At 43.8% G+C, this 22,834-nt stretch overlaps 1 protein-coding gene across 1 annotated transcript in view; it reads left to right on the forward strand.

Moving 5' to 3' along the window:
• The window catches only part of MAN2B1 (mannosidase alpha class 2B member 1), a 1,009,708-nt gene that overhangs the window by 174,087 nt on the left and 812,787 nt on the right, over positions 1–22,834 (forward strand). The window contains exon 4 of the mRNA XM_044084731.1: positions 9,908–10,101. Within this exon, the coding sequence (XP_043940666.1) occupies positions 9,908–10,101 (194 nt within the window). The remainder of the gene's footprint in view (positions 1–9,907; positions 10,102–22,834) is intronic.

Here is a 22,834-nt window from a genome sequence, read left to right on the forward strand (position 1 = left end):
CCACCCTCCATCCCCCTCTTTGCTGGGACTTTTCTGTACTTCTCAACTCTATACAACCTATGTGGTGTATTTGCTTGTAGACGAAGGAAATGTTTATAGTAATATATGCATGGTTGTTTGGCATATTTTTATCTTTTCAGCCTTCCTATCTGGGGGCACCTGACATCTGGGGCAAGAAAAACTGAAGAAAATGGCATCTGTTGCAACTTTTATACCCCTGGCGCACTGACGTCAGGGAAGAGGCGGCAGCAACCAATGCTGGACCAAGACTTTGGAACTCGGGCCGACTGCGGGTCGCCTGCCAGCAGGATAATCCAAGTGTAATGACTGCAACAGTAAATACACTCGACCATCTACATTTATGGTAGGTGCACAACTGTACTTTACCCTCTCTGCAGCCTCCTGACTTTGTTTGGCTATACCTCTTCTCTCCTTTTCAATGCTTAAAAGCTTTTTGGTGTAATTTGCTTTTTTGTTTGAGGTATAACCTTGTATATTTATAGATTTAATTGCTTCCCATTAGGGGGGGCACCTGACATCTGGGGCAAGATAAACTGATGTAATGACGTCGGCTGCATGTTTTATACCCCTGACTACCTGACGTCACGGAGGAAGAGACAGTAACCGACGTAGGACCCAACACTTTGTTAATCAGGCCAGCTGAGGGCTACTGCAAGCAGATAACCCAAATGTAATGACTGCAACAGTGAATACACTCGAACATCTACATTTATGGTAAGTGTACACAACTGTACTTTCCTTAATTTGTGTTGTGAAAAGAAAAACAAACAAGCATGTCTGCATTTATTTGGGAATAAAAGTATTTATTTAATTGATTCTGAGGTGGACCTGTGAACTTGCAGGCAACCTTTCTGTTCCTGGTTCTTTTAAGTCACTAAGATTGTTTGGATCTCAGATGTAACTTTTAGTGAATGAAAACTCCTCCGTTTGGCAAGTGTTCTTGTGGTTGACTGATATCCAGTGATGACCCACACTGGCACTGTTTTTTTTTTTTTGTCTTGGAGAAGAGTACAAGACTGTGTCCCAAGTACTAGCAGATGTTCTTCGTATTTCACTGTTGCAGTCATTACACTTGGTTTATCCTGCTGGCAGGCTACCCTCAGTCGGCCTGAATTCCAAAGTCTAGGTTCAGCATCGGCTGCTGTCGCCTTTTCCCTGATGTCAGTGTGCCAGGGGTATAAAAGATGCAGCCGACGCCATTTTCCTCGGTCTTTCTTGCCGCACGGTGCCCGAAGCATAAGCAGTTCGCAAGTGCCGGTCGGCTGACTCCTGAGATTTTTGTGTTTGAATTTCAGATACGAAGTCTTCATTAAAAGCTAAGTACCCCGTTGGGGAAACTTTTTTTCTTGCTCCAGACCGATGTCAGAAAAAGTTAATAATTGTATTTCTTGTGGGAAGCAAATACCTCATAAGGACTTTCATTCTTACTGTATTCTTTACCTAGGCCCTGACCACAACATTGCTAGTTGTCGGTTTTGTGCTAGATTTAACCAACGCACTATTAAGTGTCGGTATGACTTTGCAATACACTATTTTGGCAGAAGATTTAATTATACGATGTCGTCGGATAACCATCCGACTACCGGAATTCACAAGACACGCAAACAAAAAGAAAAGGACAGGCATCCGAGGTCCAAAACCGACGACGAGGCTTCTTCTAAGCCAGTCGCCGGTTCTCAGTGAGGTGCCTTCGCAGCCCCTGACACCCGCTACCGACTCCCACATGAAGTCGCCTAGGCCACTGGAGGCTTAAGGTATTAGACCTTTGGAGACTATTCCCTCAGATGGGTCTGGAGCTGCTGAGCAGACATTGGCTTCTGAGGGTGTTTTCAGACCAACTCAATTATACATTAAAACAACTTCAAAGGCAAAGACTAAAGCACCCTTAAAGACAAAGAAACAAGTACAACAGCCTCATGGAAAGGCCTCCATGCCCAAAAAACAGATGCTCAAAATGGCCAAAGACTTGATTAATTTGATTAGGGGTTTCCATCCCCCACCTGATAAAAGGCCTAGGCAAGAGACAGAATATGAATCTTCTGATCAGGTTTCCATTTCATCCGATTCCTTTTCTGATCAGGAATACTCTCTTCCTCCCTATGGGGATTCTGATGCTGAAGAATCTATCCATTCAGCCTCTCCTCCTGAGGATTATTCTTTTGGGGAAAACTTGCATACCATGAGGGAGCATTTCCACTGGGAGAGCCAAGATTTTTCAGAATCTAAGAAAAGGCTCAGACTTCCTTTTACTACCACAACACAGGCCCCTAGCTATTCCACCTGTGTTAGACATTGTTGATGATGTATTTTCAGAGTCCAGCCTGACCGCTGACTCCTTACCTCCAGCTCCTGTTAAGCCGGACAGGTATTACAGGGTTCCTGACTCTCATAAATTCCTTTTCAAAAACCCTGCTGCTGACCCAGAAACTATCTCTCAGGGTCCCAAAGGGGTCAAGGCTTCTGCTGCAAAAAAACGTTCCCCTCTGACAGGGATTCCAGGGCATTGGACAGATGGGGAAAAAAGATTTTCACTTCCGCTATTTTGGCTATAAGGGCTTTAAATTGTCAGTTTCATATGCTCAAATACCAGCAATATATTATGTTACTGCTTAAACAGAAAATGTTGGCAACTTCTGAATGTGCAGAAAACAAAGAAATGCAGGATTTATTGCATGCAGCTGAACACGCTGGAAAGCATACTTTGCAATGTGGTTTTGATTCTTTGGAGGCCTCCTGCAGAGCCGCTGTTACGGGGGTTCTGTCATCAGGAGGAATGCTTGGTTAAAAGAACAAAGTCTGCCTGATCATGTCAAAGCAAAATTATTAGATGTCCCATTACAGCATGATACTTTGTTTGATGTTAAAGCAGAAGAGGTGTTAAAGAAAATGGAGGATAAAGCTAAATCTATGCAAACGGTTAAGGATTTCTTACAGGTTCAGCCTCCAAGATTTAGCAGATACTGGCCTACAAAGAACTGGTCCTTTCCAGTGTCAGACAGACCACAAAGGGGCAGATATAGATGCCCAAGAGGCAGATCCCAGCCCCAAGGCTCATACAGGTCTAAACAATGGGGTGCTTCTACCTCCAAAAGTGGAGAAGACAAATCACAGCCATACAGGTAGCAGTCCCAATGACTTCCCCTGCCCGCACCAAGCACTTGTCTTCTTTCAGCACCTTTAGGGGGGAAACTAGCACTTTTTTCTCAAAACTGGCACATAATAACCCAGGACAAATGGGTCCTAGACATAGTGTCACAGGGCTACAAGTTTCACTTCCATACCCTGCTAAGGACAAACGGTTGGCCAAACCTGCCAAAACATCAATGGGCAGAGGCACAAAAGCAAGTCTCATCCCTCATGGACATGAGGGCCATTCAACAAGTACCAGAGCAAGAGCAGGGATAAGGATTTTATTCAAGACCAAGAAAGGACAAGACCTGGAGACCAATACTGGACCTATCTATTCTAAATACATTTCTGGGTGTACCAAAATTCAAAATGTTGACTCCACTGCAACTTCTGCCCATGCTGGGCAAGAAGGCTTGGCTTGTGACTTTAGATCTAAAAGAGGCATACTCAGACAAACATGCAGAGGATACCTACAATTCAAAGCTGGCTCAATGCATTACCAATTCTCTGCACTACCCTTTGGCTTATCTACTGCGCCCAGGGTCTTCACAAAGTGCCTGGCACCAGTAATGGCATTCTGCAGGCAAAGAGGAATACAAATATATCCTTACTTGGACGACTGCCTCATTCAAGCAGAGAACAAGGACATTCTACTACAGCATCTGGCATTTGTAAAGAAATTTCTAACATGCCTAGGGTACATGGTCAATGAAAAGAAATCAAAACTAGTACCCTCTCAAGAGATAATATTCCTGGGTGCAAGCTTAAATACAACTGCCCAGATGACTTATCTCATGCCAGACAAACAAAGGCAACTGGCTACCTATTTCAACCTGTTGGCAACAAAGGCCCAGTTATCTGCAATAAAAATTCTGCAGGCTTTGGGCTTCATGGCATCCTGCATTCTACTAATTCCATATGCGAGACTGCATATGAGGAAACTTCAATGGTACCTAAAAAGTGTTTGGTCTCAACATTGCCACAGCCTGGAAACAATAATTACCCTCATTCCCTGCCTGCAACAGGAGTTTCGTTGGTGGGCAAAGGCTTGTCACCAGAACAAGGGGCAGCCATTCACTTTACACCCAGCCAGGCAGACATTAACAGTGGATGCTTCAGATTATGCCTGGGGGGCCCACATGGCAGGAAGATGTATTCAAGGCACATGGTCCGCAAACCAAATGCATCTACATAGCAACCAAAAAGAGATGCTAGCTGTTGAGAATGCCCTGATGGCCTTCAAGGACCTACTTCATCCAGGACAACTACTGATAAAGACAGACAACACCACGGTCATGTGGTATATAAACAAGCAGGGAGGCACTCATTCTTACCCCCTTTGCAGACTAGCCATGACTTTGTGGGACACAACATTGACTTACCAAGTACATCTCCAGACACAATTCCTGCCAGGAAAGATAAATACTCTGGCAGACTAACTAAGCAGAAACCTCATGGATCCCCACGAGTGGAAATTGGATCCACAAGTCTTCAGCATGATGACAAGGAAATGGGGATGCCCAGATATAGATCTATTTGCCTCTCCTCACAACTACCAACTAAAAAGATTCTGCACAAGGACTTATCACAGCCAAGCATGGAAAGTGAACGCCCTATCTTTCAGCTGGAAAAGCTTAACAGTATATGCCTTTCCTCCACTGTCTCTCCTCCCCAAGGTACTCCTAAAGGTCAGACAGGAAAAGCTTAAGATGATACTGATTGCCCCAGACTGGCCCCGCCAGCACTGGTATCCATTCCTAAGGAACTTATCTCAATGCCCGGCTTGGACCTTGCCTCAAATACCTCATCTACTATCCCAACAAAACAATCAGATCCTGCACAGCTAACTAAAGACCTTAAATCTGGCAGCATGGCGGATAATGTAGTGATACAAAACGCACCTCTCACTAAAGCTGTAATGGATGTCATTTTGGAGGCCAGAAGGCCTAGTACCAGAAAATCATACGCTGGAAAATGGAAGAGATTCTGTGCTTGGAACCAGGCACAAGGAATTGACACAGCTGTACCAAATATTCCTCAGATTTTACAATACTTAACTGAGATGCTAGACAAAGGCCTATCCTTTTCATCAATTAAAATTCATGCCTCTGCCATTTCGGTTCATTACAATACTGAGCCACCAATCTTTTCTCATCCCTTGTTTAGGCAGTACCTCAGAGGAACCAAAAACTTAAGGTCTCCAAGGAGATCACCAATACCAGCATGGGACCTCAATTATGTTTTGGAAAAACTCACCCTGCCTCCTTTTGAGCCAGCCGCTACAGCTGATATAAAGTTTTTATCTTGGAAAACAGCTCTGCTCCTAGCAATAACCTCTGCAAGATGAGTCTCAGAGCTACAGGCACTCATGGCTGTGGAACCTTTTATCATTTTTTATCCAGACAGGGTTTCTCTGAGGACAAACCCGACATTTATGCGTAAGGTAGTGTCCAGTGTGGCCCTTAACCAAACTATTCATCTGCCTACTTTTTATCCAAACCCACAGAATAAGGGAGAGAGAATTCTGCATTCTTTGGACATACACAGACAGCTATGCTTCTTCTTGGCCAGAACCAAAGCATTCAGAAAGACACAGCAACTACTAGTGGCATATGCTGTAGGATCACAAGGAAAGGCTATCTCAAAGCAGACTATTTCAAAGTGGATAGGCCACTGCATTCGTTTCTGCTATTCACAACATGGCAAGCCAGTGCCTAAGAATATTAAGCCACATTCTACCAGGGCAGCAGCCACTTCAGCAGCCTTCCTCAGGGGAGTACCAACCAAAGACATTTTAGAGGCTGCTACCTGGAGTTCAGTGCACACCTTTACAAAGCACTGTGATTTACCACTCTACTCTAAATCCAGGGCAGGCTTTGCCACTGCAGTTCTGCAGGGCCTTCTAGCCACTCCTAATGCTATTTAGCTCCAGCCTCCCAACCATAGCTTTGGGATTCAACCCAAGTGTAATGACTGCAACAGTGAAACATGAAGAACATAGTACAGTTGTGTACACTTACCATAAATGTAGATGTTCGACTGTATTCACTGTTGCAGTCATTACTCTTGGGTTATTCTGCTGGCAGGCTACCCGCAGTCAGCCGGAATTCCAAAGTCTTGGTCCAGCGTCAGTTGCTGTCACCTCTTCCCTGACGTCAGTGCGCCAGGGGTATAAAAGATACAGCCGATGCCATTTTCCTCAGTTTTTCTTGCCCCAGATGTCAGGTACCCTCAAAAGGGTAGGCTAAAAATATGCCAGACCTAGACTTTGGAATTCAGGCCGACTAAGGGTAGCATGCCAGCAGGATAACTCAAGTGTAATGACTGCAACAGTGAATACAGTCGAACATCTACATTTATGGTAAGTGCACACAACTGTACTTTCTATCTGACCACCATGAACAGGTGCCGCAGGAAGGCCTACATAACTTCTTATTGGATGGGTCAGTAGAGAGTGAGGAGCACAGGATGAGCAGGGTAGTACTTCACACAGTCCCAGTCCGAAGGGGTCAATTTTATTTATTTATTTATCATTTGTTGACCGGGAAAGTCCGGCTGAGGCCCGGAGAGAAATGCTTCAGACTCATTTCTTTGGAATGTGAGAGGAAACCCACGTAAATGCAGGGAGGACATGCAGACTCTGCACAGAAGGCACTCCAGCCAAGAATCGAACCAGAGAACCTCTTGCTATAAGGCAACAGTGCTAATCACTGCACCTCTGCATCGCCTTTCAGTATCCTGAAGTAGAATGATTTGTTGCCTTCATCTCTTTATTTTACCTTTGGGGTAGGTACATCTGGAAATTGTTTTGCAACGGAGTTTGTAAAGCAGCAAATGTTTTTTTCTTTCTAGGATTATTTTGCTTCCTGGCTTATCTTGTTTCATTGTATCCCTGTTACTGAACAAATGTGAGATGAACATGTCTGTGTGCCGTGGCAGGAAAGGCTTTGGTTGCTTTCTGATGGTCTTTCAGTTTCTGCAGAATCCCTCTAAGGAGAGTCATCCCCAGCAAGGTCATCAAAATCCCACTGAGGCCAATCATGAGTTTGTTTCAGAAAGTATCGGACAAGATGTTGGAGAAGTCACTAGTTATGGTGTCCTTTGGGTGAAGGGTGCTTTGTGACCATGTCTGTTAACCTTAATCCCAGCTTCTGTTGTGTGACTCTGGGACTGTAGTGACGTTCCTGTCTTCCGCACCGCTACACATTGATATAGATGTCAGCTCCTGATCTGGATTGCTAACTGGCAGTTGGTAGAATGGTTTATTATTGCCAGCTTTGTCATTTTTTTAAGCCCCTTGCTTTCAGAGGAATGACATGAGATTTCATAAGATCTTGCACACAGCAGCACCATTAATTGCCTACCTAGGCTGTATGGACCGACCACAGTATCCTGTGTACCAAAAGATACAGTTATAAAATACCAAGACATGCAAGCAGAAACTGCAGTAATATAGAAAGAGGGTAACTGGATAATTTCAGTAACAGATGAAGCAGCCGGGGTAGAATTCTCAATCATACATAAATATGCTACAAGTCGAGATTGCTCCATGTGAAGAATTCTCCATCATACGTAAATATCCTAAAAGCTGAGATTGCCCCATATGAAGAATACTCAATCATACATAAATATGCTACAAGTCGAGATTGACCCATGTGAAGAATTCTGCATCATACATAAATATGCTACGAGTCGAGATTGCCCCATGTGAAGAATTCTGCATCATACATAAGTATGCTACGAGTCGAGATTGCCCCATGTGAAGAATTCTGCATCATACATACATATGCTACGAGTTGAGATTGCCCCATGTGAAGAATTCTGCATCATACATAAATATGCTACGAGTCGAGATTGCCCCATGTGAAGAATTCTGCATCATACATACATATGCTACGAGTCGAGATTGCCCCATGTGAAGAATTCTGCATCATACATACATATGCTACGAGTCGAGATTGCCCCATATGAAGAATTCTGAATCCTACATAAATATGCTACGAGTCGAGATTGCCCCGTGTGAAGAACTCTCTCTCATGCAGAAATGTGCTACAAGCTGAGATTGCCCCATGTGAAGCATTCTCAGTCATACATAAATATGCTACGAGATGAGATTGCCCAATGTGACCTACAGAAGAGGCAGTTCTGGGTACATTGCATGTGCCGAAAAGAGCACTGCTGTAGACATCCATGATTAAAGCAGTGCATAGTTCAACAATATTGTGTGCCATGACTTAGAAATTGGTCCATTCCTGTCATGATATTTAAAACCCTAAATATGTGGAGAAATTAAGAAGGTGACATTGAGTGCAGCTTAATCATCTTTGTTGTAGGCACAGACATCAGCTTTATTGCAGTATACAGTACGATTATGAAGATGTGCTTGACTTTGGGTCACTAACAAAAGAGTGGTTTACAGTAGGGATTATGCTAGCTGTTACACAAGGACAGCTGTTTTTTGTGCACGACATCTTTTCATATAGTTTAGACTGTACAAAGGGTAAGTAGTACCATGACTTACCTTGTGATGTTTTCAGTCTGTTTTTGTAACTTGAGGAATGAATGAATGGAGGTGTATTACTTAAGTAGCTGGCAGATGGAAATTGGTATATAACTTGACCATGTCTTACAGCTAGCGCCTGTACCAACCCAAGTTGTTTTAAAGAAACCATCTGTGCTCCTACAGTAACTGATACCATCTCTTTCACTGTTTGTAAAAATATGCTTTCTCTTGTCAAGATTAAATGGAATTCTTTGTTAGTCGTGGACTGTCCTTCCTTTTCACTGTAAATCATCATGTTTTCCCTGTAGTGTCCAGTAATACTATGCCTGGTCTGTTTTTTTTTCATAATTTCTGGTCAGTAAATGTTGAACCCTTCCCTTAGTCTCTCTCTATGTATCGTGGCATCAGTTCTTCTCACCATGCTAGTCGCTTCTCAAAAATTGAACCTCCCTTTCTGTTGAAAGAATACCAGAGTGCACACAGCTGTGCAGCTCTGATCTAACTAAGCACAGTTTGAAAAAAAAAAAAAAAAGGAATACTCCCCTTCCTGTTTTTGTGTCCCCTGTTCTACATATATGCTGCAATACTTGATGTGATTTTGTTTCTGCCCTTTTTCTTTGCTATTGAGGGTTTAGGTTTTCCATTTTTTTGTCCTTTTTAATAACCGTCATGTCCTTTTACTTTTCTAGAATATTTAGCGTGCCTGTTCATTTTCTAGAGTTCTTCGCAACTACTTCAGTTGCGTATTCTGCACAGAGGTGGTCATTCCTTGAGAGCAGCAGTTGATTGCATCACCTGAACTGAAGATTCCAGTTTTAATAAACTACTACTTGTCGGCTTAGGTACTTCTTCAGGCTTGTCCCGTGTTACAGCACTCCCTTCCGTTCTGCCATCTGTGGAAGGTCTGAGATCAAATAGAGCTGACTCCAAGAGATCTCACCCTGCGAGACATCTCTTGTCACCCTCATACCCCTATTAACCCCCCCCAGTTTTTGTCTTCTATTTCCTTATATCTGGCAACTAACCATTAAACTGTTAAATCCTTACTGTTCTTTCTCTTCTCAAGAATGGTGATGTAAAATGATGTAGAAGACAACTGAGCAGAAACGAGCAGAACACTGGTCACTCCTGTACTTGGTGAGGTTTGCCTGTAATGCCTTCATGCTCTCTCTTTTTGAAATAATGTCATTTTTGTATTTTGTTTTATATTACTTGCTAACTTTTCCTTGAATGTCTGTCTTCCTTCCCATGCAGGTCGGCTGGAATTCATTAATGGAGGCTGGTGCATGAATGATGAGGCAGCCACACACTACAACCCCATTATTGACCAGATGACACTAGGATTTCAGTTTCTAAATGATACTTTTGGAGAATGTGGTCGACCTCGTGTGGCATGGCATATTGACCCATTTGGACATTCCCGGGAACAGGCTTCCCTCTTTGCTCAGGTAAAAATTGGAGTTTTTATTTTCTATTAGTGTCGCATACAGTAGTCAAAATAGAAATGGTCTGGTTCAGAAATCCTTCTAGAAGTACTGGCATTAACCCTCCCCCACCACCACCACCACCACCATGATCTGCTGTGTCCTATTAACCCTCCTTAGTCTCCACAGCACCTTGAAAAGGGAATGCAATGTTGTCGTACTGCACTGTCCCAATGATGGGAGATTATTTTTGATTACTCACCCGTGCATGAATGTGCAGTGATTTCAAGGTGGTTCAGGTTTACAATTCACGCTACAGTGTAAACAGTAAGTGTGAGGCATCATAATGCCCCCCTCCCCCATGTAAGCTAAAATTCCCATCTTCATCTGGGGTCTGTAGCTAGGCAAGAAACAGACCCTTATTCTACCATGAAGAGTAGAAGAGCCAGCCAGCAATGCTTATTCTTCTCCCATGGGCCCTCTGGTAAGATGACTGGTTTGCTACTGGATCATGTCACTAGCATTTGATAAAGAGGGTAAAGATGCAACATATTTAGTGAACACTGCCTTACCCATAGTTTTGAAAAGTACTTGGTACAGTTGTAGTACAGGGAATTGGAGACAAAAATAGGATTTATCATCTTTAATATATCTGAATAGCAGATGATATCCCATAATGATGGTCTAGATTATGTTTATGTAATCTAGTAGTGTTTCAGTCCTAGATCTGAACAGGAATGGTGAGTGTTATTGGACTTGTGTGCAACTTATGGATTGTCTATAAATGAGCTACCTGGCAAACGACATACAGAGTAAAGCCCAAAGTGAACTTAGTCTGAAGGTTGATGATGAGCACTCTGGTCAATTCGCTCCAGCTGATGGTGTATGTTCAGGCTGACGATGAACACTTTGTTCAAGTTGCTGTAGCTGAGGGTGTGTATTCAGGCTGAGGATGAGCACTCTGCTCAAGTCGCTCTAGCTGAGGGTGTATATTCTAGATATCAAGGTGAAGAGAGGGACAAAGCTGACGGCTGATCACCATTTGGTGTTTAGGTGAATATGCTGTACAGGGTGGATCCAGATGAGGTGTAAAGGTTGCTGTGACTGTCTGGAATGACTTGTATCACCTGGAAAATGAGGACTGTTAAGTACGCATGCTGGTCATAGACTTAAGCTCGGCCTTCAACACTGTTATTCCACAACAGCTGCTGTCTAAGCTGAGTAAAGTGGGCATAGAAAACACAATATACATCTGGATCGTCAGCTTCCTAACTGAAAGGCTACAAATAGTTTGAGCTGGAAAGCATCACTCAAACAGGATCACCCTAAACACCGGGGTCCCACAAGGTTGCACACTCAGTCCACTTCTTTTCACAGTTCTAACACATGACTGCACAGCTATGCATCAGCCAAATAGAATAATGAAATTTGCAGACGACACCACAGTGATCGGCCTTATCAAGAAGGAAGACGAGGGGGCCTACAGGAAGGAAGTGAACCCACTCATTCATTGGTGCAGTGATAATAACACTAGATGTTGGGAAAACCAAGGAAATCCTCATCGATTTTAGGAAGATGAAAAAGCTACACACCCCTACCATCACTAATGGTGCTGCAGTGGAGAGGGGTAGATAGCACCAAATTCCTAGGGGTACATATCTTGCAAGACCTAGGTTGGGGCACAAACACTTTCTACCTTATAAAGAGAGCCCAACATCATCTCCACTTCTTAGGAGACTTCATAGAGCTAACCTCCCCCAACAGGTCCAACTCGCCTTCTACAGAGCCACGAATGGGAGTGCACTGACAAACATTGTTGTCTGATACAGAAATTGCTCTCAAGCTGATCAGAAGGCACTGGATAAGATTGTTAATCAGGCCACAAAAATCATTGGCTCCAACCTTCAATCCCTACAGGGCATGTATTCATTCAAACAGATGCTATATCAGAGTCCAAAAACTACTGATGGATATACACCATCCGGCTTATGGACTGTTCAAACTCCTGCCAACAAGGAAGCGCTAAAGAAGCATTAGCTGCAGGACATCCAGATTCCATAACAGGTTCTTTCCACACGCTGTCAGACTGTTGAATAACAAACCCATAGCCTAACATGCTACATAAGTAAAAGGTTATTTGTGTGCAATATGCCGTCGTTTACATAAACTCTCTGAGTAGCTCACTTCATACATCTCTATCTGCACTAGGAAAACTGTGAACTGTAGTTTATGGTATATATTGGTAGTGGATAAGTTTACATGTGTGCCTCTGTTATTTTAGTACTGTTTTTTTGCATATCCTTATATTTCTACTGAGTTTATTCCTGCTGTTGTATCTGATGTAAATAGAGCTTTCAATTTTGTTTTACTTTATTTAATTTTTTGTATCTTATTTTTATTTAATTTAATTTATTTTTTTTATTAATTTATCTTCCTTCTGTAAACTGTGATTCATATGGTACGAGCCTGGGTATCAAAATTTCGTGCAGTGATGCACACTTTTGTCTGTGTTGATCTGTATGACAATAAAGTTTACTTTGACTTATATGTAAGCTGACTTCAACTGTTACATAGTGTTCTGAGTGAGGAATGAGAGTACCTTAAAGGGTCACATACAGTAATGCTCGTCTCCCCACCACCAAGAACCATCCTAAATGTCCTCAGCAGGGTAACACTGAACGTTCTTTTCACAACATCTGTGCTAGACCATTACAACTTAACCTTAGTCACCAAAATCAATCATGAGAATATCCTGCCAACAAACAAACTTCCGAGGCTGAGAATGGTGTCTGCAGCTATGTGTCACCAGGTTGATCCTGAAAATGGTCCAAGAGGCTCTATGTTCTACACTAGTCAACAGATAAAATTAATAGGACTCTGTAAAACAGCACTTTGATTTACTTTCCTTCTGCCACACATCCTTGCATAATGCCCAAATTATCTGCGCTAATTCCGGATGTGAAATATCAGCAGCAGTAATAGTGTAAGACTTCTCCAGACCACCAAGCTCCTCATGTTGCTGTTACAGAGCAAAGCTCCTCGTGCTGCGGTTAGAGCGACTGAGCTCCTCGTGCTGCGATTAGAGCGACTGAGCTCCTCGTGCTGCGATTAGAGCGACTGAGCTCCTCGTGCTGCGATTAGAGCGACTGAGCTCCTCGTGCTGCGATTAGAGCGACTGAGCTCCTCGTGCTGCGATTAGAGCGACTGAGCTCCTCGTGCTGCGATTAGAGTGACTGAGCTCCTCGTGCTGCGATTAGAGCGACCGAGTTCTTCGTGCTGCGGTTAGAGCGACCGAGCTCAAGGAGCTCTTTGCCCTGCTGTTATGGAACTAACATAGGAGTGTGCTGCAAGAGCAGTTGGTTTCTGCCATGGTGATATTTGTGGGACACTAGTGGATGCCAGTGGTGAGGGAGACTGCCAGGTTGAAATTCGTGGGACACTAGTGCACTAGTGGATGCCAGTGGTGAGGGAAGCTGTCAGGTAGAAACTTGTGGGACACTAGTGGATGCCAGTGGTGAGGGAGGCTGCCAGTTTGAAGGTGACGTTTTTTTTGAGTGGTGTTAACACAGTGCTGCCTCTAATTTAGCTGAGAGATACCAACAGACCCTGGCTACTGAAGCAGAAGCTTGGATATTGGGAGTTTGAAGCAACCATGCAGAAAAAGACTGTTGGTTGGGCACAGACAGTTTGTGACAAGACCTCCAGCATACCAGAAGGAGAGAGCAAATGAAAAAGCTTATTGTGGTGAGGTAAGTAACAGCATGTATGTGATGCCCATCGGGCATGGGATGTTTCCTGCAATGTGAAAGGAACATTTTGATGGGCTGTTTAACCTTGTGATGTTACCCTCCTATCAGGATACAGTATCTGAAAGCTGTCTGGAAGGTACGTCACCACAGCTATAATCACTGTTGCCATCAGAGGCTTTTGTAGTGGAAAAGCTTACAGGTGTGATTTTTAGATCTATCCAAAGTTGTTAAGAAACCATGACTAACACATACTTACACCTGTTCAGTGTTGCATGAAAGGGTGGGGGGGGGGCAGCACCTGTGGATTCGCAGATTGGGGTAACAGTCCCCATTTTTCAGAAAGGAGACAGAGGGTGCATTCAAAGTGTAGGTGGTCACATTTCTCAGTCTCAGTGGAAAGCCTTTGCTTGAGTACTGGAAAATAAACTTTGGCTGCTAGTCAGACCACAGATTCAGGAGGAGCGATATGGATTCTGCCCAGGCTATTAAACATTGTGCCACCTCTTGAGCTAGGATTGCGGGAGTGTGATAATCCAGGATACACATATTTTGTGGACTGTAAGAAAGCTTATGACCATGTAGTCCAACATATACCATGGGATTATGGAGTATGAAGTCTACCTCTGTGTGTTTGGTCCCTCCGTGAATGTACTGAGAATTGTCTTCTTTTCTAAGTATAAAATTCATTCATGGTTGGGTGTCTGATTTTGCACGAGATGCACATTAACACTTGTGTTCCACATTTTCATAAACAGGATATCTAGATGCATTCCAAATCGGGTATTTGTCCACTTTGTAGGTAGCATTCATATTTACAGACAGTGTCCTTTTAGCCACATTTGACTGGGCCTCCAGCAGTCATTCCAGAATTAGGGGATTAAAGCGTTAAGGAAGAGAGTCATCGCCTCCAGTTTTGAGGCCATGGTATTTTTCTAGCAAAGAGTGGATTGCTGTTGGGGGAGGGGGACTACTTTTGCTTGTATAGTTTGAGTACTTTGCGGTCTTGTTCATGAGCGATGCCAGAGACTTTAAAATTTGGTTGCAACTTTAGTTTTGATGACACTGAATCAGTTTATGATGGTGAAGTAGAATCCCTGTTCCCTGTTAGCTTATTGGTCAGTCTGTATTCTCATCCTTGCATGTGGTCATGAGCCATGGGGATTGACAGAAAAATGAAGGTGCAGGTAAAGAAGCAGAAGTGAGATTTATCTGAAGGGTCATTGAACTCTGTCTCTGTAACAGGGCGAGGAGCTCTGTAAGCTCGACTCTGTATTGGAGCGAGGAGCTCTGTGATCTGAAAGAGCCTTACACTAGAACCGTTGCTGTTTTACATCAGGAGGAGTGAGCTGAGGTGATTTGGACATCATGTAAGGGTGCCGCCTTGTGGCTCCTGCTGAAGCTGTTCTAGGCATTCCCATTGAGAGGAGGCCCTAAAGCACGTCTAGTGGTGAAGGAATTGTCTATCAGTGACCTAGGAATACTTGTAAATATCTTGGAATCAACTGTTCTGCCTTGCCTGGACTGCTACCTGTTTTACCTGCATTAGGAAAAGCCGAAAGAAAACTAAATGAAGTGCTGTTTTGCATGGTTCAATTAATTAATCAATTGGTTATTTTTTTTCCCAAGGGTAGAATACTAATCCTTCTTTTCCTTTTACAGCTTCAGCTTGGGGATATGTAGTTGCACACACCATTATCGACCATGGAGGTTTGCTTGCCCACAGTGCACTCTGCTGACTGGTTTTGATGAAGAAAGTTAAGAAGTTGTAATGCTCTAGCAGAGGAGGTGATGTGAAAATGATCTCTAGTGTTATACTGCTGTGGCTACTGCATATCTTGTCAGCTGGATGGCTGTTACAAGTGTTTAAGGTGACCCTTGCTGGCATAGGGCCCAAGTATTAGTGATTATTGTATGTGCCACTTTAGGGAGCTCTTCTGCCTATATAACCCTGAGGCATATCTAACCATAACCAGTTCATATAATGTGCTCAGTACCTGTCATTCTATATGCACATGAGGTATGTTATCTCACACACAAACACTCACACTCTCTCACTCACTCTCTCACTCACTCTCTCACTCACTCTCTCACTCACTCTCTCACTCACTCTCTCACTCACTCTCTCACTCACTCTCTCACTCACTCTCTCACTCACTCTCTCACTCACTCTCTCACTCACTCACTCTCACTCACTCTCACTCTCACTCTCACTCTCACTCTCACTCTCTCACTCTCACTCTCACTCTCACTCTCACTCTCTCACTCTCACTCTCTCACTCTCACTCTCTCTCTCACTCTCTCTCACTCGCTCACTCTCTCGCTCGCTCACACTCTCGCTCGCTCACACTCTCGCTCGCTCACACTCTCGCTCACACTCTCGCTCGCTCACACTCTCGCTCGCTCACTCTCGCTCGCTCGCACTCTCGCACTCTGTCTCTCTCACACACACTCTCTCACACATACATTCATGTCATGCCCTTCATTGGGAGTCTAAGTACTGTTTTAGAAAATTAATGCCGATACTACTTAAGAGGAGTGCTGTGGATTTTCTCATCAGTGGTACACTAGAAAATGACACCAGCATTGCTGTGTTGAGGAAGCCATGCCACTAGAGTTCTGCAGCATGCATAACCATTGACCCAGTAGGTCATTGGTTAAAGTTGCCTGTTAAATTAGTCTGCTGGAGATTTGTGGTCAGAGGGAAGAGAGCAGATGGATGCTTCTGAGTGGGTGAGAGAATCTGTACTGCACAGATGACCACTCCACTGTCCTTTGAAGGATGGGTGGTCTTCATCTCTTAATGTTACAGAGGTGGGTAGTGTGGTTATTGGTCAGGATAGGGATGCCAGCATTGTGGTTATTGGTGAGGGTAGAGGGGCCAGAGGATGTAAACAAGATGTTCTTCATTCCACATTGCTGCAGTCCTAACTATTGGGTAGTCCGCTGTCCAGTCGGCCCGAATACCAAAGTATATGGCTGACGTCGGTCAAGGCGCATTAGACTGACGTCAGTACGTCAGGGTACTAATGCGCATGACCGACGTCATATCCTCAGTCTTTTTTGCCGCATGGTCCGATGCAGAAGCAGTTTTGCGAGTGCAGGTTGGCGTTCTGAAAGTTTCTGAAGTCAGAGTTTCAGACCGAATCAAAGTTGGCTAAGTACCCGTTGGGAATATTTTGGTTTTTTCTTGCCTCAGTATTTAACCGGATGTCAGAAAAAGTGAATAATTGTATTTCTTGTGGGAAACAGATACCTCATAGGGATTACCATACTTTGTGTATACCTTGTTTAGGGCCTGAGCACGACGTTGTTGGATGCCGCTCTTGTGCTAGATTTAACAAACGCACTATTAAAAGAAGGTTAGGCTGTGCCAGGTTAGTTTTTGGGAAGCGTTGTAATTATAAAATGCCGTCGGATGCTCCGGCCGCTTCGCCAAAAGCGCAAGGATAAAGCAGCAAAGCCTAGAGTGGAGGAACCGACAGTCCCGGACGTCGGTTCTTTAGAAGGCTCAGTGGAGCCGGAGGTTTTGCCAGGAGTTTCTTTGGAGTCTCAGGGAGAGACTTTACTGTTACAGGATGTGTCCTCTCAGGAAGTAGGCCAGGCTGAAGGGGCTTCGCAGGTGGCTGTTCTTCCCTCTCTTCCTAAGGTGGTTAGGGCCTCCCCTTCTGTTTCCAAGGCTTCTTTAAGAGGCAGGCCTAGTTTAGCTTCAGTGGGGGTTTCTCCGAGTGTTTCAGGGTCTTTGCCTAAGAAGCATATGCTAAAAATGGCAGAGGATTTGATTACTATGATTAGAGGTTCTATGCCCCCTCCTGATAAGAGGCCTAGGGTGGAACCTGAGTTTGAGAGTTTTGAGCAATGTTCGGAGGCTTCTGAGTCTTCGGCTGAAGACTTGCAGGAGTATCCTCCTTATTCTGATTCTGATGTGGATGATTCTACTCCTTCAGCTTCGCCTCCTGAGGATTTTTCATTCTCAGAGACTCTGCATTCCATGAGGGAGCATTTTAAATGGGAAGGTCAAGATTTCTCTGATTCCAGGAAGAGGCTTAGGGAATTCTTGTTTTTACCCCAGCATAGGCCTTTAGCTATACCTCCTGTTCTGAATGTGGTAGAAGATGTTTTTGCAGAGGCTTCCCTGAATCCTGATTCTTTGCCTCCTGCCCCAGTTAAACCGGATAGGTACTATAGGGTGCCTGAGGCTCATAAGTATCTTTTTAAGAGTCCTAGGGCAGACCCGGAAACTGTCTCTCAGGGGCCTAAAGGTGGGAAGGCTTCTGTTGTTAAAAATCCTGTTCCTCCTGAGAAAGAGGCAAGGGCTTTGGATAGATGGGGAAAGAAAGTGTATACTTCTTCCACTTTAGCCATGAGGGCGTTGAATTGTCAGTTTCACATGTTAAAATATCAGAATTATCTCCTTTCACAATTGAAGTCTAAGGTGGATGCTCTGGCTGAAGGTATTGAGTGTAAAGAGTTGCAGGATTTAGTTCATGTGTCTGAACAGGTGGGGAAGCATTCCTTGCAGTGTGGTTTTGATGCTGTGCAGGCCTCCTCCAGGGTGGCTGCCACTGGTTCTGTTCTTCGTAGGCACGCTTGGTTGAGAGATCAGAATTTAGCTGAGCATGTTAAGACAAGGATTTTGGATGCTCCTTTACAGTCTGATGTGTTGTTTGGTTCGCCTGTGGAAGCAGTTTTAAAGAAAATGGAGGACAAGGCTAAATCTATGCAAACTGTTAAGGATTTTTTGCAGGTGCAGCCTCCAAAGTTTAGTAGAAATTGGCCTACTAAGGGATGGACATATCCTGCTTATGATTCCCAGTCTAGGGGTAGGTCTAGACGTGGTAGGGGCAGAGCTCAAGGTTCTTTTAGGCCTAGAACAGGAGTTCACCTGCTCAGACTTCTGGTGAGGGTAGGGGTCAGTCCTTTCGTAAACAGACCCAATGACCTGCCTTTTCAGCTGCCAGTACATTCTCGCCTGGCAGCGCCTTTGGGAGGAAGGCTGTCTCTTTTCAAAGAAAATTGGGATTTAATTACCCAAGACAGATGGGTTCTGGATATCATTCACCACGGTTACAGGTTTTATTTCCATACCTTGCCTCCTTTCAAAGGCATGCCAGACATTCCTCCTCTACAAAGACAAGAGGCTCACAAGCAAATTTCTCTGTTGCTCCAAATAGGGGCCATTCAACCAGTTCCTGTGCCAGAAAGGGGCCTAGGATTTTATTCTCGCCTGTTCCTAGTACCAAAGAAGGGGAACACGTGGAGACCAATTTTGGATTTATCTATCCTCAACACTTATCTGGACATTCCCAAGTTCAAAATGTTGGCGTTACAACAGCTTTTACCTCTGCTGGGCAAAGATCACTGGATGGTAACTTTAGATCTCAAGGAAGCTTACCTTCATGTGCCTATCAGACTAAGTTGCAGGAAGTATCTGCGTTTTCGAGCTGGAAATTTTCATTATCAGTTCTCTGCATTGCCCTTTGGCTTATCTACTGCGCCCAGAGTATTCACAAAGGTTCTGGCTCCAGTGATAGCTTACTTCAGACTAAAAGGAATTCAAATCTATCCTTACTTGGACGACTGCCTGATCCTGGCTCAAGAAAAGGAAGACCTTTTACAGCATTTGGAATATGTGATAGCAGTGCTAAGATGCCTAGGGTATTCTGTGAACGAAATAAAGTCCAGTCTAGTACCCTCTCAAGACATGTGCTTTCTGGGTGTGAGACTGAATACAGCAGCCCAGATGGCCCTTTTAACCCCGGACAAACAAAAGAATCTTTCCAGTTACTTCCATCACCTATCTCTTCAGTCCGGGCTGACTGCAAGGACAGTCCTTCAAGCCTTAGGATTCATGGCATCTTGTATTCTGGTGCTTCCCAATGCCAAACTGCATATGAGGAAGCTGCAATGGTATCTCAAAAATGTATGGACACAGCACTGCCAGGATTTGGACACTGTCATTCAAATAATACCTTGCATTCAAAAGGAATTTTTGTGGTGGGCTCAGGAATGTCACCTAAACAAGGGACTCCCTGTGACCCAGCCAGAGGCGAGTCAGATTCTAACGACAGATGCCTCAGACATTGCTTGGGGAGCTCATCTAAATGGAAAGTGGATACAAGACAAGTGGCCTGCCAGACTACAGCATCTACATATCAACATGAAAGAGATGTTAGCAGTCCAGTTTGCATTAATGGCTTTCAAGAAGTTACTTCTTCCAGGGCAGGTGTTGATTCTAACAGACAACACAACTGTCATGTGGTACATCAACAAACAAGGGGAACACATTCTTACCCGTTGTGCAGGCAAGCAATGATTTTATGGGAGACTGCGCTCAGCTTGCAACTAACTCTTCAGGCAAGGTTTCTGCCAGGAGCACAGAACTCCTTAGCAGATGTGTTAAGCAGACAAATCATGGATCCCCACGAGTGGAAACTGGATCTTCATGTATTTCAAAAATTGACAGTGTCATGGGGAACTCCAGACATAGATCTGTTCGCTTCTCCACTAAACCACCAGCTGCCAAAGTTTTGCACAAAGAGGTTTCATCACACAGCTTGGAAAGTGGATGCTCTTTCTTTCAGTTGGAAAAATCTTCATGTGTATGCCTTTCCACCTCTGCCTCTTCTCTCAAAGGTGCTCCTAAAGGTCAGACAAGACAAGCCAAGGATGATTTTAATAGCTCCAGATTGGCCTCGGCAACACTGGTACCCATTACTGAGGAGTCTGGTAAGGAAGCCTCCATGGTCTTTACCTGTGATTCCACACCTGTTGTCTCAGAGGGACGGTCACCTGCTCAATGTCAAGCTTCACTCTCTTCATCTAACAGCCTGGCATATTCTGTTTTGAAACACAGCAGGTCTCAACTTCCTCAAAAAGTTTTAAATGTGATTATGGAAGCCAGAAGACCTAGTACAAGGAAGGTGTACACACAGAAATGGAAGAGATTTTTATTTTGGAGTGCAGCAAACAATTTGGAGATTTCTGAGCCTAATTTGAATGTGGCTCTTCAATATCTTACTGAGTTATTGGACAAAGGTTTGTCTTTCTCTTCCATTAAGATTCATGCTGCAGCAATTTCAGCTCACTATGATTGTGATCCACCATTGTTTTCGCATCCTTTGTTCAAGCAATTTCTTAGAGGGGCAAAGAATTTAAGACCCCCACGTAGAGCTCCTACTCCTGCTTGGGATCTCAATTTTGTGTTGGAGAAACTTACTCTACAACCTTTTGAGCCTCGGCTACTGCTGACTTGAAATACTTGTCATGGAAGACTGCTTTTTTGTTGGCCATTACTTCTGCAAGAAGGGTTTCTGAGTTGCAGGCCCTTATGGCGGTTGAGCCTTTTTTGATTTTTCATAAGGATAGGGTATCATTACGTACTAATCCATCCTTTATGCCTAAGGTGGTTTCTAGTGTGGCTTTAAACCAAACTATTCATTTGCCTACTTTTATGCAGATCCCCAAAATAAAGGGGAAAAGATTTTGCACACTTTAGATGTACACAGGCAATTGCGTTATTATTTAAGCAGGACTAAGGATTTTAGGCAGTCTCAGCAGTTGTTTGTTTCTTTTGCTTTGAGTTCGCAGGGCAAGCCTGTGTCGAAACAAACTATTTCTAGGTGGATTGGGTTTTGCATTGCATTTTGTTATTCCCATCATGGCAAGGAGATTCCAGCTGGGATTAGGCCTCATTCCACTAGGGCTACTGCCACTTCAACAGCATTTGTAAGGGGTGGCAACTAAGGATATTTTGGAGGCAGCTACTTGGAGTTCAGTGCATACTTTCTCTAAGCATTATCACCTTCCTCTCTACTCTAAGTCTAGGGCTGGTTTTGCCACAGCTATTTTGCAAGGCATGTTGTCAGCTCCTGTTTCCTTATGATTTGCCAGCCTCCCTTACCTCTGCTTTGGGATTCTACCCAATAGTTAGGACTGCAGCAATGTGGAATGAAGAACATAGTACAGTTTTGTACCTACCATAAATGTAGATGTTCGAGGATCCACATTGCTGCAGTCCAATTTACCCTCCCTCCTTCCCCTCTGTGTTTAGGGGTGATTGTGTAGGTGAGGTTATATTCTGGTACTTTTGTATATATTGTATATATTTTTGGTGCAGGTATGTTTGCAGTTTTTGGTATTGGCCTTGTCTTTTTAGGGTCTTCTGACATCTGGGGCAAGAAAAGACTGAGGATATGACGTCGGTCATGCGCATTAGTACCCTGACGTACTGACGTCAGTCTAATGCGCCTTGACCGACGTCAGCCATATACTTTGGTATTCGGGCCGACTGGACAGCGGACTACCCAGTAGTTAGGACTGCAGCAATGTGGATCCTCGAACATCTACATTTATGGTAGGTACAAAACTGTACTTTTTTTTGAACCAGCAATATAACAAGGAGGCAAAAGTGTCCAGAAAACAGTACAAATCTCCAAAATAACCAAACCTAGACACCAAGAAGACTAGTGCTCAAAAAGAATCCACTCCAAAAACGTCCGGACAGCTTGATTTATTTCAGATGTACAAAATATGTACGGATTGTTATCATACATTTTGTACATTTGGAATAAATGGAGTTGTCCAGACGTTTTGAAGTGGAGTTTTTAGAGCACTAGTCTTCCTGGCGTCTAGGTTTGGTTATTTTGAAGTTTTTTTGAAGTGACAAAAGCTACAACATTGCATTAATACTAAAACTGTTAAGGCTTGTGATTTTCTTATTGGTGAAGAGTAAGGGACCCCCCCATAAGGAGGGGTGGATGAAGTAGTAACTGGAGGTTTGTAGCAGATTCTGAATATTTAAGAGTGCACCCCATTTGGAAAACTGCATGAGTACTTTGTCCATTGATGTAATGCCATGTCTGGTACTGGGGTTAGGGAAAAAGCCCAGGCTATAAAATTAAAGTTGTTGATATTGATGTATGATTGTTTTCAAGAATCTGTTTGTTTGCTCTCACCCCAGCTGTAAATGCATAGACGTCTGGCGAATTAAACTCCTCGAGGCCAACAGA

This window comes from Protopterus annectens, chromosome 9.part0 (assembly GCF_019279795.1).
Source record: "Protopterus annectens isolate FY-2018-M chromosome 9.part0, PAN1.0, whole genome shotgun sequence".
Lineage (NCBI taxonomy): Eukaryota > Metazoa > Chordata > Ceratodontiformes > Protopteridae > Protopterus > Protopterus annectens.